At 41.2% G+C, this 14,697-nt stretch overlaps 1 protein-coding gene across 2 annotated transcripts; it reads left to right on the forward strand.

The window, feature by feature from the left end:
* Positions 1-4,682: 4,682 nt before the first annotated feature.
* LOC144718273 (uncharacterized) lies at positions 4,683-14,121 on the forward strand. 2 transcript variants are annotated; one of them, XM_078593900.1, is made up of 5 exons: positions 4,683-4,848; positions 11,245-11,350; positions 11,584-11,656; positions 12,057-12,229; positions 12,830-14,121. In XM_078593900.1, the coding sequence occupies exons 1-5, from the start codon at positions 4,814-4,816 to the stop codon at positions 13,982-13,984; spliced, it is 1,542 nt and encodes a 513-aa protein (XP_078450026.1). In that variant the 5' UTR covers positions 4,683-4,813; the 3' UTR covers positions 13,985-14,121. The 2 variants fall into 2 exon arrangements, 1 of the variants encoding a protein (XP_078450026.1); XR_013585329.1 differs by having other exon boundaries at positions 4,697-4,848; positions 11,267-11,350; positions 12,830-13,771.
* Positions 14,122-14,697: the final 576 nt, after the last annotated feature.

The following is a 14,697-nucleotide window of genomic DNA, read 5'->3' on the forward strand; positions in this document are numbered from 1 at the left end:
CAACGTGAATGGGGGGCGGGGCGGGGAGGGCAAAGGGGGCGGGAGAAACGGGGGGTGGAGGGGGCGGGCGAGATGAATGACGTAGACGAAACGACGCTGGGCATTCCGCCTGAAGATGCCGGTTGTAATTTATTGGCGAAACGTCGTAACTCGAATTGGAGGGTGGAGGGGGCGGGCGAGATGAATGACGTAGTCGAAACGACGTTGGGCTCTCCGCCTGAAGATGCCGGTTGTAATTTATTGGCGAAACGTCGTAACTCGAATTGGAGGGTGGAGGGGGCGGGCGAGATGAATGACGTAGTCGAAACGACGTTGGGCTCTCCGCCTGAAGATGCCGGTTGTAATTTATCGGCGAAACGTCGTAACTCGAATTGGAGGGTGGAGGTGGCGGGCGAGATGAATGACGTAGTCGAAACGACGTTGGGCTCTCCGCCTGAAGATGCCGGTTGTAATTTATCGGCGAAATGTCGTAACTCGAATTGTAAGTGTTTTCAGTGTTGTGGGTTTACTCTCCAACACACCCGGTGCACTCAACTCTCTCCACAAATCTGGCTGCCGCCTGATGATGCCGTTTGTAATTACTGGCGAAACGTCGTACTCAGATTGTAACTGTTGTGGATTTGCTCTCCAACACACCGGTGTGCTGTACAAATAATGAATTGGTATGTTTTGTTTACGCGACTAACCTTACAAATTGCCTGTGTCGAGTGGTGGCAGGTTTAACGACACATTGATATATTTACGCGATCTAACCCCCCGGGCAAAAACCCCCCTCTATTATGGATCGATGACGTAATCTGATTTGAAAAATAAAATTCAGCATTCTTCTTCTTTCGTGCGGCTCATGTAGACGCAGAACAACAACTACAATTTCACATTCAGGTGGTCAAGCTGGATAACTGCGTCAGGAGCAGTGGAGTGTTATCGCAGTGATGACTCCTTCATTTTTGTGGATCGAGCATTGCGTCATGATATGTTGTTGTAGTCTGTTCTGGATGACCACAGTCGCACATTACTAGAGAGTTTTTAATGATCCATTGTGCATCAGCTATCCGCATCTGAAATTAGCATCAAAAGCGGGTAATTAATACACCTTGTTGACATATCTGCCACTACACATATAGAAAAAATTAAAGCATTTGTTTAAAGTCCTTTTTATGAATAAATGTAAGTTTTATAATTACACATCCCGTCAGCCACATGGCCATCTTCTTTCTGAGAGTGCATTTAATTGCAGCATGTCAGCAACACAAAGCAAACTCTGCACCGGTTTTGACACCCAGTGTCTCATCAGCAGCTTGTACTGCCAAACAAACCATGAGACCAATATTTAACTGAATTCCCATTGCCCGCCCCCACCCAATGTAAATGTGATGGTGGTGTGTATATGCGATTCGCCAACTCAGAAAAGACATTGAATGGCTCTTTTAATCGTTGCTCTTCATTTGCCATACAAAATTATTAGCAGCAGCACGGTGCAGGAAGAGGCCGTCATCCAGCAGCGGAGTGATGAAACGACTGTGCTTACTTGTCCCCTTTTAAGATGTTATTCCATATTATGGACACTCTCGATTTGAAGCTTTCGTGACTGCAGGAATCCATACTCTTTGGTTCTTTCGGTAAAGTCACGTAAAAAAAAAATCGCGACGTTTCGATTGCAACACAAGCGATCTTCATCAGGTGTGACAACCACAGCAAGAAAAAAAATGCTGAAGTGGACGAGAGAGCTGCCGTGGCAAGAGGTTATATAGGTGTAATGCGAACGTAAATGGGGTTGTTGCTGGGCTCTGGTCCAATCACACGGCCCGGGGTATTGGGGGGCGGAGCCTGGTCTGTGGGGTGTGTGGGAGGGGCCACCGTTCACCTCGGCTCCAATGGGAGGCGAGGTGAATGGGGGCGGAGCCAGCGGGGTAGTATGGGAAGGCCGGATTTGACGATCCGGAAGGAGAGGAGTCAGGGTCACGTGGGGGGAATGTATATAAGTGGGAGCCCGGAAGAGATCGGGGCAGTCGGGGAAGTTAAGAGGCTGAGCCACGTTGGGTGGTCAGGAAAGATCCGCGCCTTCGGCCACGTGGCCGAAGGACCTCTGCATGCCGTCGGCCAGCGGTGTGCGGAGTGCGGGAATAGAGGAGCTAACGGAGGAGCGTGCGGAGCACGTGAGAGAGAGAGTGTGCGTGGCACGCGAGAGGGAGTGTGCGCGGGGCGCGCGCGAGACGACACTGGTCCGAGAGGAGGCCGGTGGGGGGTGCGGAGAAGAACCTGAATAAAAAAAAGGAGACCAGCATCGCCTGACTGAGTCTTTTATTACATAGGTAAGAAAGGTGGGAGGAGCAAGGGGGGAGAGAGAGGGAGGTGGGGTAGGGGGGTGAGCGCTAGGGGGAGAGAAGACGTGAGGCCGGGGGTGGAAGTGGGAGGCTGGGAAAGCTGGGGATGCAGGGGAAAAGAAAGGAAAAAGAAAAAGGGAAAAGAGCAAAAAGAATAATAAACTCAGAAAATAGACTAGTACCCGGCAGATATGATGGAAACAACCATAAACAGTTAAGGTTTTACCTGGTTAATAACATCCCTCCAATAATTGCTCAATTTGTATCCATCTTCTCGGTTGTCTCTGTTTATATATCTGAATGGCTTAATGAACAAACCTTTGATAGTAGCCCGAAGGTTTGCAGAGTATCTTAGTCTCGGAAAAAACAATATCATGCGAGCCCACAGCGTTATAACAATGGTCAGCCATGGCAGAGGTATTGGTTCTGCCATGTTTCAGATCTGCCTTTCGTTTCCCCAATGTAATTGTTACCACAGGTACAACTCAGTTTGTAAACTCCAGGATATTGCATGTCAGGAATTACATCCTTCACAGATGGGATTAGATCACGGATTGTGTGTACTGTATTGAATTGGACCTGGATCTTGTGTTTGTTTAAGATTTTTGAAATATTTTTTATAACACCTGCTATGTATGGTAACATGATGGTTTTGATTGGCTTCTCAGGGGGATGTTTCTCCATGGTTATTTTATTTTTAACTACGTGACTTTACCGAAAGAACCAAATAGTATTATGTACACTGTTGAGATCCAATATTCCGGCAGATAAGAGAATTTTGGAGTGCTTTTGGAAATCTGAATTCCTCTGACCATTGCCATTTATATTTGCCCACCATCTAGCTTGAGATGCAGTTACATTATAGATTATTTACAAATTCACATCGTCGTGTAACTAAGTAGGGGCATTAAGCAGTGGCCATAAACTAATAACCGTTTTCAGAACCGATTTACCAGTGACAAAAGTAAGGAAACAATAATCGTTTCCAGTGGAAGTTTAGTAATGAATGCACTGGTTGGCACACAACAAGCGTACGAATGGCACGGCGGCCTAAGTCACAACATGATACATTTGCCCTCGTTTCTCAGTTTAAAGGTTAATGGTGCAGCTCTGCCAATTGCTCGCTCACACAACTGCTGGCAGAAGTGCCTCCCACTCAAGGGAGTTCTATTTGGGCTACTCTTCAACGCAGACCAGACGTCTTAATTGTAAGAGGTGGGCATACCCACACTTTATCCCATCACACACCGTGGTGCATCATTTTATAGAGGCGGGCATGGGATGTAAGAAACGTTACCCATTGTTTCAACTGCCGCGCCGGGAGATATAATTGGATTGCAAGTCCGGAGGTCACGGTAGCTCACCTCGTTTCTCAGTTGAAAAACTAAACATTTTGTGTTAATTTCTACATGTGTGGCAAACCGTTTTGTTACCGGTTTTGCATGCGATTACCAGTAAATTAATGCAAAAAAAACGAATTTGAACAACTCTAATTATAAGTTAGATCTGCCGCTAACCCTTGGTACTGAACAGGCAAAGTGGTTAATTTCCCAAGTTGAAACCCTATCACACTTGATTGCATTTCATTTTAATTTCCAGGAAGGGCCTTGATACTTAATGCTGGAACATTCTCCCAAACCCTTCTGGGATGTTCAGATTTCACTTGTGTGTAAACTGCACAACAGCATCGACCAAATATATAGTGGGCATAAGATGTTACAGTAAAGTATTGTATGATATAATATCATACAATTTTCATACGTTAAAACAAACATAAGTTACATTTTCTGCACGATAAGAGTTGTTTTGATGTCAGGTTTACTTATCGATTTTCTTAGAACTTTGTCTTTTTTTCATTATAAAATTACATTGTATTCTTAGCAATATTAAAATGGCACGATTTTATTAATGAGGTTGTCTCTTTAATTTGTGTTTAGGAATTTTGAGGAGATATATTTAAACCTCATGTGTTCATAGTCTTAATATCTTTAAAACATACTGCAGTATGTCAACATTAGAATGTATAATAAAACACAAATAGAGAGCAGACGTTCCTTAAACATGCAAGCCAAACAATGACTTGCGAAAAGTTTCAGTTGGTGCTTGGTAAAAAACAAGTACACAGATATGGGATTACAGGGATCCTCACTAGGTACATGGTACATCAGCAGTGTTGTGTGTTGATGTGAAAATCCAAAAAAAAATCATACAATGTTATTTTTGAAAATGAGTTGCTGCAGTTATTTATAAACACTGCACAGGCCATGTGCCCAGTGACTCATCCCAGGGCCAGCCAATAAAAGGCTATGACGCCCCCTCTCTTACAGACTTCCTCCAATAGAGATTCTGCCAAGCCAGTGGCGTTTGCATCATTTCACCAGACTGACAAGAGTGCTGGAGTAAGAGAGAGAGAGCTGTACACTCACTAAACCATACCGGCGTTTGTGGAACAGGAGGACAATCTGCCCAAAGCAGGACTGACACACACCATGCACGCCAGCAACAGCTGTAGCCAGCTGCCAAGGTAAGATCACAAAGCACAATACACCTGGTTATAATATGACCAATTCAAAGATAGGTATCAGTGATGCCGACAAACGTGTTTGGCAACGTTATTTCCTTGATTGACAGTTACAACTGAAGCATTACACCTAATTGTGCTTATTTAACAAATGTGCACAATTTACATGTACAATATTAACTGTGTGAATTAAATGTAATGATTGACCCTTGATAATGTTATTATGTTCTGGAATCGGAAATACCCTCTGAAAGGCAGTAGTTTGTTTGTATACGAATGAGCTTAATAGACAAATTTGTTTCGTCACAAAAGAACTAGTAGAAAATTGAAAACGTGTTTCATATCCCCTTACAAATTTGTTTACCATTGAAACATGATCTATCCAATACTGGATGAAGACCTCCCAGGCCTTTGCCATCTCTCGCTGTCTCGCAGTAGAATCCATCCAGCTAATTTGTTGATCTATCTCCACTTTAGGGGTCATCTTAGGTGTGTTGCCGCAACTCCTTTGTTCGTCTTGACCACCAGCCATCATCACTTCTAGCGATGTGCCCTGTCCATGCCCCACTTCCTGAATAATTCAATATGATATATGTAACTCGCACATCTTCTCTGATTCATTAGTTCATTTTTATGTCTAGTGTGATTCCAAGCATGAACCTCATCACGCGTCTTTGCAAACTTATTCCATTTTCTATGTCAGTGTCCTTGTTTCTGATTGAAATGTCATAGCAGGTAATATGCACTGATTGAAAACTGTTATATTCAGGCACAATGGTATTTTGTTTTAATCCTTCAATTACAGTTTTGCAATAGCACTCCAGCTTGCTTTCGTTCGCCTCTTTATTTCATAATTTTGGCCCAAATACACCTTCAAAAACTGCCCTTGTATGAACACATCAATTGTATTGTATTCTGTTGTGTTTTGCAGCTGTGTACCTATAACAGATAAATCACATTGTTTCGTGAACTTGCTGTGCACTTTTTGGGATAAACAATTAAAGGGCACTGAAAAGAATATTCGTGATCTATATATTATTTAATTTGTGAATTCTGAAACTCTGCCTTTCACGATCACATGATTTTGTTACTGAGAGACCATAATAGCTGCTGGCTAACAGCACTAAAAGTCACATGCCCAGATTACGCAGACACTGATTGTTGACTGAACATGACCGCTTGTTTTTAACAGGTTATACAACCAACAGAGGGTGTTAAAGTCACTGTTCCACACTGTCATATGCAGGAAAACCTTCCGAGAAAGGGATTTAATCTCTATCTGCCCCACTCACTTAAATGTCAAGTTGACCCTATTTCTGCACAGGCTGTTGCATGTAACCAATATACTAATTATCTCGGATTAGCACTCTTTCCTACCTAGGAAAAAATGCAAATATAGGAGAGGCCCTGCAGTTTGGCATGTAAACCAAGTTACCACCTATAAAATATCCATCTTTATCATGCAATTATACTTCACACTAAAATGTCAAGAGCTGTGATCGGCTACTCTATTTCCCTCTGAAACTATGATACGAACAAAATGCTAAGGTCATGGCACACGTGGCGTGTTTTACCTAGTTGCCAAGCCTTAACACAGGAGGACACAAATAAACCACTCGACAAAGATAGATTTTAAATATAACCCAAATATGACAGCAATTGGCACGCTTGCTTCCACAGCGGTGTTAGTTTGAACGGAGGTTGTGTGAACCCGGATTTATTTCTGTCGGGAATAAATGCAGTGCTAAACCACACATGACATAAATGACACATTTCCTTCATCACATACACACCAGGGTACTAGTAACTTAAGGGGAACCATACACATTTCCTACAAGATGTACTGCTTGTCATGAGAACACCATAAAACAGAAAGATCAGATTTGTTCATATTTAAAATATCACTTTATGAAAACCCTGTATGAAAAACTGAACTTCAAATGTTGAGTAATTGCTATTGTGGCATTCATAAAGTTAAGGATTGCAATTACAAAAACAAGCTGGATGACAAAATAAACATACAATTTATTTTGCCATAATAATCATCATGGGACCTCCTTTGCCAGTACCAAAATATGAGAATAGGGTTTCCCCTTTTTTCTGGCAACAAAACAGGTGTTAAGATGTTAAAACACCAAACTGAAACCTTTTACAAGGAATCATGTCTGCATTAACCACAATACTTGTGGTCAGAATGCAAAAAAAAACACACTGATAATATATATGCATTGCCCTTGAAACTGATTGGTCCACACCAGAGACAGCTTTCTTTTGAGTCTCGTCTCTGATAGTGCGTTGTCTTTGTGCTGTTCGCCTTTTGGCGTCCTCTGGTCTAACACCGTTTGAGACGAGGCTGATCGAATTACTTCCACTTGAAAAGCTGGCACTGCATGATGCAGTGCCAGCTTTTGAGCGTTCTCCTCTTTTCTTAGAACTAATACATTTTAAAAGGAAAAACGGCACTATACTGTAGCCTACATGTCTTAGGGTTTCAGTTTACTTATGGTAAAAATATTTCCATTGTAACAATACACCAATGTAATGTATATACCAGGTACTGTAAATAAGTAATACATACTGTTTTATCTAACGCATAAGGGCACACCAGGAAATACATTGTAATCAGGTTGATTTGGGAACGTTTCAACTAGAATTTAGACGTACTAATAAGGATGGCGAGGTAAGAACATAGTTGACAGAGGTCAGATACCGACTTGAACAAGTCCCTGCCAGATATGTTCTGGTGTATTCCTCTCTACCTGGAATAAATAGAACTCGCACACTATTCTGTATAGCTTTCACTGCTAGTACAGTCCAGCAAAACAATGTTTTCTTGTCTAAATCGTGGAATATATCAACTCTCACAACCATTAGGCACCATCAGTTGACATTTATAGATACATTAATTTGAAATATCACGAGAAAATGTCTTCATGTGATTTGTCTTTCATGTCAAACTCTTGGAACTATTAATGGCATCTGAGCTGTTTATAGCCTGGTAGAGGGACATGTCAGGGCGTGCACGTACACACAGCTGCTATTATCAATGTAGCCTCCAAAGAGCACATCTGGTGTGTCACTCATGCGTACAAAGTGCACAATAAACACACCCACTGATATTTTGGTATTTGCGAATGACAATTTTCAAACCCCTCAGTGGTTATTGACACGGCCACATAAATAGCCTCGGTAAAAAAAATCGGAAAGAATGTGGATCCTGTTGTTGGGTGATCATTGATCTTTGTATTCAATTAAACCGTGTTGCCAACTTACTGGCTCCGCAATTGTTTAAAAAAAATCAAAATTGGGCATTCAAAAAGACGAGCAACAACATGGTGAGCGGCAATGTTAATAGTATTTAGAAGTACACACGGTGTTTGAATCATTCTTTATTATTCATTCCGTGCCACATATACAGTCCATCTCGAGGCACCACTGTATACTGACAATGAATAATAAATGTGGTACCAGGCCATTCGGTGCGATGATTAGAATACTTGACAATCAAAAGGTGATGAGATCACATCCCAGGATTGATCAAGTGACCACTACTTTACGAAACGACTTGCCCCCACCATGGAAATGTAGAATTGGCACGTCTGGCTCAGAGGGCCACGTATGGAGATCAGCACACGGGTGGGGGGGGACGTGTTGACTTTTTCACATTTATGATAGGGCACATGCTATTTTTATATATTTATTCATGTGTTTACATTTATCTTATATAATTTCCTTCTGGCCATATTAAATGTTCTGGTGATAACTCATGTTACAACCAACCTTTTTATCCTCATAGCTATTTAAATATAATACTGGAATATGGAAAGTAGTAAAAGCAAGTGTGGATTTTTTACATCCCCAAAAGTAACCCACATTAATGGGATATTACTTCTTGTTTTAACATAATTCGGTAATTATGGATAAAGGGGATTTATAGTTGATCAATAGTTCTGGCAAAACACGCATACAACAACAACAGCCATGGTGTGTTTTACATAAAGTCTTCATGTGGATGCAAGCCTTGAGACGTCACCTTGTTAATGTGCACTCACAGCAGCCACTTGGCTGGTAAGCACCAAAACATTTGGCTCCGCGTGACCTTTTTTAGTAATTTATTTACTGTACACATGTGGAAATGTTTGCCACACCCCCGACACGCGCACACACCCTCCAGTGACACAAGAGCTCACATGGTTGTGCCATGTGACACAGGAGAAAACCAATACGAGCGGTCACGGAATTCCAATGATGTGAATGCTAGCGGTCAATGTATACTGTAGCCATGGCTCACAACACTAATAATTATAATCAATGTCTTCATTCATTTTAAGTAAGTTGCGTTTATTGAATTCTACAAACAAACTAGTTGTTTACTTTTTGTTTTTGTAAACATTGAGTATTCTGTTCTGATTGCAGCACAATAGGATACCATTTGACAATGTGAACACAACAAATATTTGAGTTGCATCATGCAACTAAAATAAAAGTTGAATGTGAACACAACAAGTGGAATTAATTCGTTCATCTTTAATATGAAAATAAGATTTTTGCAAAAATCACATTTATATTAACACTGATGTTTTGGCATTTATAAAATGTAATGCAAAATTTTACAGCGATAAATATAGACAAATTAGATCATTTTTCAAGGACTTAGAACATATATTTGTAATAAAACTCTCAAAATATAAGATGCCAAAAGACTCCCCAGGCTGAAGCCAGCATAGCTGCCTCCACCTGCAAGCCTCTCCTCCTGGAGCTACCCAGGTTGTCCGACAACCTTCAAAGACATGGTCCCTTTCATTGCCTGCTACTATGAAAACTTAGCAGTACCCTCCTTAACAAATGTTGGTGTCTCTGATGGGCTTGAATCCTAACTTTCTTGGTCATAAATCGGTAACTTGTTTAAGTGTTCTGAATTTCTCACCAGTAGACTCCCACCGGCCCATGTACAAAATAAATCGCTGTGACATCTAATTTTCTGATGCGTTACTTCGCTAGACATTGGTGATTTTTAATGACTCTGGATTCCTTTACAATTACATGTGACACATAATTTGTCTTGTGAAAGAGATCCATTCAATCAAAGCTCATGAATCGAATGCATTCATCAGCACAACTTGGCGTAACGTTCCTGGTAAAATCATATACAATTCAGTACATATTAGTCTACAAAGTAGAGAACTCTGATGTACTGCAAAATAATTATATATTCTACGTATCTCCCCTACAGACACGTTTTTGATCACAGTTTAGAACTATTGCTGTGTTTGACTGTTTTGTGGTTTCAGATATTTTGATGTAAATGGTCACTTTTATCGGAGCGGAAACTGGTAAGAAATGGGTGAATGGTGAATGCCCGAGTCACGATATGGCTCGTTCTAATGCATTGCTGGCTTTGGCCATGATAATATGTTGATCTTGAAGGGTCTTTTAATTTTTCCACTTTGAGCTTGGTATGGGGTGGTGGCATGGCCTTGGGATAGCACATTCACCGTTTCTTACAGAGGCTCGGAGTTCGAATCCAGCAGGGCACCCTGGTTAATACTGTAGGTGTATTAACCATCACATATGCACCGTCTCACAGTGGACGTTAAAGATCCCGTGACGTCGTTTGAAGAACAGTAGCTCATTGTGTGCTGGCGTCATGGTCCAAATAAATATCTCCATATATATAAAAGTCAAAGTTGTGAATATGTGTGTCTGTTCAAAAAGTTTAGCGTACTTCCCGACATGCAACAAACTGGAAATTTGCCATGTGGGTACTTTCCAGACTGTACACCATGCACAAATTATAAAAATACACTTTCGTTTTTATTTTTTTTGGGGGGGGAGCTCAATAATGCATTTATTTTTTGCACGGCAAGTGAGCTGTGACGTCACATCTGTCACGTGACCCATGCACGTGGAAGCGTAACGTAGTGTAGTGTAGCAGGTAGCGCGCCGCGCTACGAACCCGGCGACCCGAGTTCGATTCACGGCCACCACCAGTGACGATTATTTCAACCGGTCCTGGGCCTCCCCTAGGTCGACTCGGCGTCAAACGAGTAACTGTTGTGGTGTGTGAACATCGCCACTCGGGAGACAAAGGCGGCTGGGCGTGGTGGATCCAAGTCCCGGGCGAAGCCGGGTAGTACATCTAGTATTGTATATCCACAAAAGACTAAATTTGGGAATACAGCAATCATCGCCCCCTACTGTGATAATTTAGCAGGACTCTCCTGAATGTGGCCTCGAGACTCAGTGGGGATTTTCTGGATAAACAAGTGAAATAGTAATTTGTAAAATGTGTGCTTTCAAAATCATGTCAATACATTGGTTATTTTTGTGACTTACACCTCTCATGTGGAGGTGCCTTTATGTGTAAGCAGAAACTAATTTGTTAATTTGATTATGCAGTTGGGTGGTGGTTTTGTCAAAGCAGCTGAGCTTGTCTGAGCTCTGTGGGGGCCTGAATGACTCGTGGCTGACCCTGACTCGCTTCCGCAGACAGCATCCTGCTAAGGTAAAGTGGCAGAGTTTAACCCCACACCACTACACATTCATATTCACCAGCTTTGCGTTTTACTTTACTTTTACAGTTCTGATATATGGTGAAATGTCATTCGAATTTAAACTAAATAAATAGACATACATATACTTGGAAACAAAAGCGAGGCCCTACTATACGGAGTATAGTCGTGTATTTGGCTTCTGTAACATCAACTTTGTTTTTTGTTTTGATGATCCCACATACAGTTCTGTGCATGCTGTGCGGGGCTGGCAATTGTGGGCCATGCTGTTCCTGGAACTCTGATCTCACTCTCTGTCTGTATGTCCTTTTATTATTGTATGAACTCAACAATTCTCCACAATTATAAACACCTTCACTGATTGAAAGGTTAATGTTGCATAACGATTGTTGTACATCATCAAAAGCATATCTATTTTAAAGAGTACAATAATGATTTGTTACGTGAGAGTTATCTAAATGGTTAGTGGTGGTGGTGTACAATGTCCTGATAAAATCTAAGTCACATTTTAGTTTCAAAAACAGTATGGCGTATTGAAGGTGAATAATGTATTAGGAGTCTGGTATACAGTTATATGCTTGTGAGCAATTTTATTAGCATTTCCCTTTGGTCTTAAATGTTTATATACGCGTGCATTTACCAGCTTAAAATAAAGGGAATGCAATAATCATGTTTAATGGTGTCCTGTTATTTGTGCAGTGGTAGGTACACTGATTTGGCAGTTTGTCAACCACAACGAGGCCATTCGAAAGGCTTGGACAGTCCTCCTTGCGCAAGCTCCCCATGGAAGCAGACCAAGCATCGGTCAGCGGCCCAGTGACACACTCACGGCAGCCGAAGATGGTGCAGCCAAAGAAACCACCCACTCACAGGTACCACCCAAGGCACCACGCACAAAGACCCATGTAGTTTGTTTGGCAAAAACATCCTTTCACGTCTAGGGAATTATGTAATAAAAATGTTATACATTAACTTCAACTGTGACCTGCCCGCTAAGGTAACTTTCCTTTCCTTTGTTTATATGATAAGCATACTGTAGTATAAAAATAAATATGTAAACGCTTATATATTTTACAGGAAATTGTTTTACGGTGGATGTTTTACACCAATACATTTCCAGCAGGAGAAACTATACCACACTAACCTAGCACACATTACATTTTAAAATCAAATGCAGGTGTACATGTTTGTATAGTATTTTCCTAATATAAGAAACTTTACATGGTCCTGTATTCATAAAATATAACACAGTAATTGTATTTGTGACTTTATATTGCTTATGGGTAACTCGAAGACTAAAAATATGTTGTTTTATAGATTAAATTAGGAAATTAATACTGCATAGTTTATGCATTTAAATGCACCTATACTTTTGCTTTCGAAAATATATGAAGATTAGTTTTTTTAATCTGTGAGGAAATAATGATCAATTCAAATATCAATGAATACATGTTGAGTCTTTACTTTTCCAGGAAGGTGCTACATTTGAAGATTCAACGTCCACTGAGGAATCCAGCTCAGAGGTTAAACAAGAGCAGCAGCCGAATTCAGAAGATCCATTTAAAGAAGCCAATCAAATAATCTGCACGGAAATAAGAAAACCGGATACTTTTCTTGGAGAGGAACAACATAATAAAGCGGTAATAGAATTAGTTTTTAAAAATACTTCTAAAGCCAGTCAAGAAAAACTACCTCATGAGCCCTGTAAGCTGAAACCCCACAAATATTCTACAGAAAAGGATACCAAGCAAGAGCCAGTATGCAGTTTGAATAGGGACAGCGTTGGTTCTGTGCCAAGTTTTGAATATAGCATTCACAGCAATGTCTGTCATGCTGACCAAGATAACTACACAACGTCAGACTTGGCTACCATGTCGCTTGTTTCTCCACTCAGCCTTACTGGTGAGCAGTCAGGAAATGTTTTTCATCCTGCAGAAGCTCCATTTACTAACATGGATGAGGCTCATGGCCAGATGGTAAACAATTCCCAACTTTCAGGCTCTTCACCGAATATAAAGAGCAATGTGAGCAAATATGGACCCATTATCTCCGAAGGATGCATCATCCACTATGCTGAGATAACTGAATTAACCCCCAACATTCCTTTGCTATCTAATTACGCAGGTTCCACTATGGAGGGAGTGTCAGAAATGCAGCATTACGTGGATGGGTCAGAGATAGGGGCTGCAGCCAAGGAAAATGACAGCTACTGTGTCACAAGCACAGAGGCATTCAGCAGACATGGACACTCATACCTTAGTGTTGAAGATTCTCTGCTGCTGTCCACTGCACCTGACCTCTCTGAGCTTCTGTCCTCTGCCCTGGAGGAGGCTCCACCATTATGTAGTCCTGCTGCAGACCCGGAGCAGCTGCCCAGCTCTGCTGAGGAGTCTACAGATACCCCCAGCATCCCCCAGCAGATCACCCCCTCCGAGTCAAAGATAGACAAAGCGTCAACCCAGACCTGTGAGACAGATGAGGAGGATAACGCTGAAGGTTTTGAAGTTCTGCAACAGGAGGAGCTACAGCAAATGGAGGTGGAAATGGCCATATTTAACCAAACTCAATCTAACACGGTCTCTCCAGGAAATGCATCCACGGGATTCTTGTCTCACCTACTCGGATAAAACAACACTACACAGTGAATGTGTTCTTTTTTATTTACTTTCTTATTGACTTGTATTCATTTGTGTTACATGAAGATATTTTTTTTTTGAGCGTCTTGCTGTGATTTTTTTTCATTATAAAATTACATTTTCTGAAAGCACTCCATCCTATTCTTTATTGTCTGCCTCTTCATTTATCAATGTGTTCCCGGGCCACCTCTAATGACCCCTGGGCTTACATCCCCCGATATGTTTTCCAGCTGTGTCACTCCAACAAATATCTTACATTGTCTTGCGACCTTGTTTTGCTCATCGGTGGACGAGAACAGGCTAGGGTGCTTTTGGAAAACTACATTTGAGTTTATAAAAGCCTATAACTGTTCAGTATTATTGAAAATGTGCAAATACAGCATCTAATAAAAAAAAAATGCAGTTGTATAATATTTCTCTAAATTTGATCCATTATTAGTCAAATAAACAACCAGATAAAGTATTTTAACTTGCTTCCATAGATATTGCATTGTACAATTCAGCATAAAAAAAGACAAAACCTGGTTGAACCAAGTGGGTAATGGTCAAGTCATGTCACTATCCATAGGATGGGCTGCCCACTAGTACCTTATATAGAATATGTCTTCTTAAATGTTGAGTTGTACAATCACTAATCGCAGTCCTTGCCATAGCTTGTGCTGTGCATTATAGTGAGAGAGAGAAAAAAAACCCTGACTCTGACA

This window comes from Lampetra planeri, chromosome 1, assembly GCF_965212315.1.
Source record: "Lampetra planeri chromosome 1, kcLamPlan1.2.h2, whole genome shotgun sequence".
Classification (NCBI taxonomy): Eukaryota; Metazoa; Chordata; class Hyperoartia; order Petromyzontiformes; family Petromyzontidae; genus Lampetra; species Lampetra planeri.

Excerpts from the sequence above, each read along its gene's own strand:
- LOC144718273 (XM_078593900.1), top strand. The coding sequence starts at position 4,814 with ATGCACGCCAGCAACAGCTGTAGCCAGCTGCCAAG. Across the intron at positions 11,657-12,056 it reads TCTGATCTCACTCTCTGTCT|TGGTAGGTACACTGATTTGG; the intron begins GTATGTCCTTTT and ends TTATTTGTGCAG. Across the intron at positions 12,230-12,829 it reads AAGAAACCACCCACTCACAG|GAAGGTGCTACATTTGAAGA; the intron begins GTACCACCCAAG and ends TTACTTTTCCAG.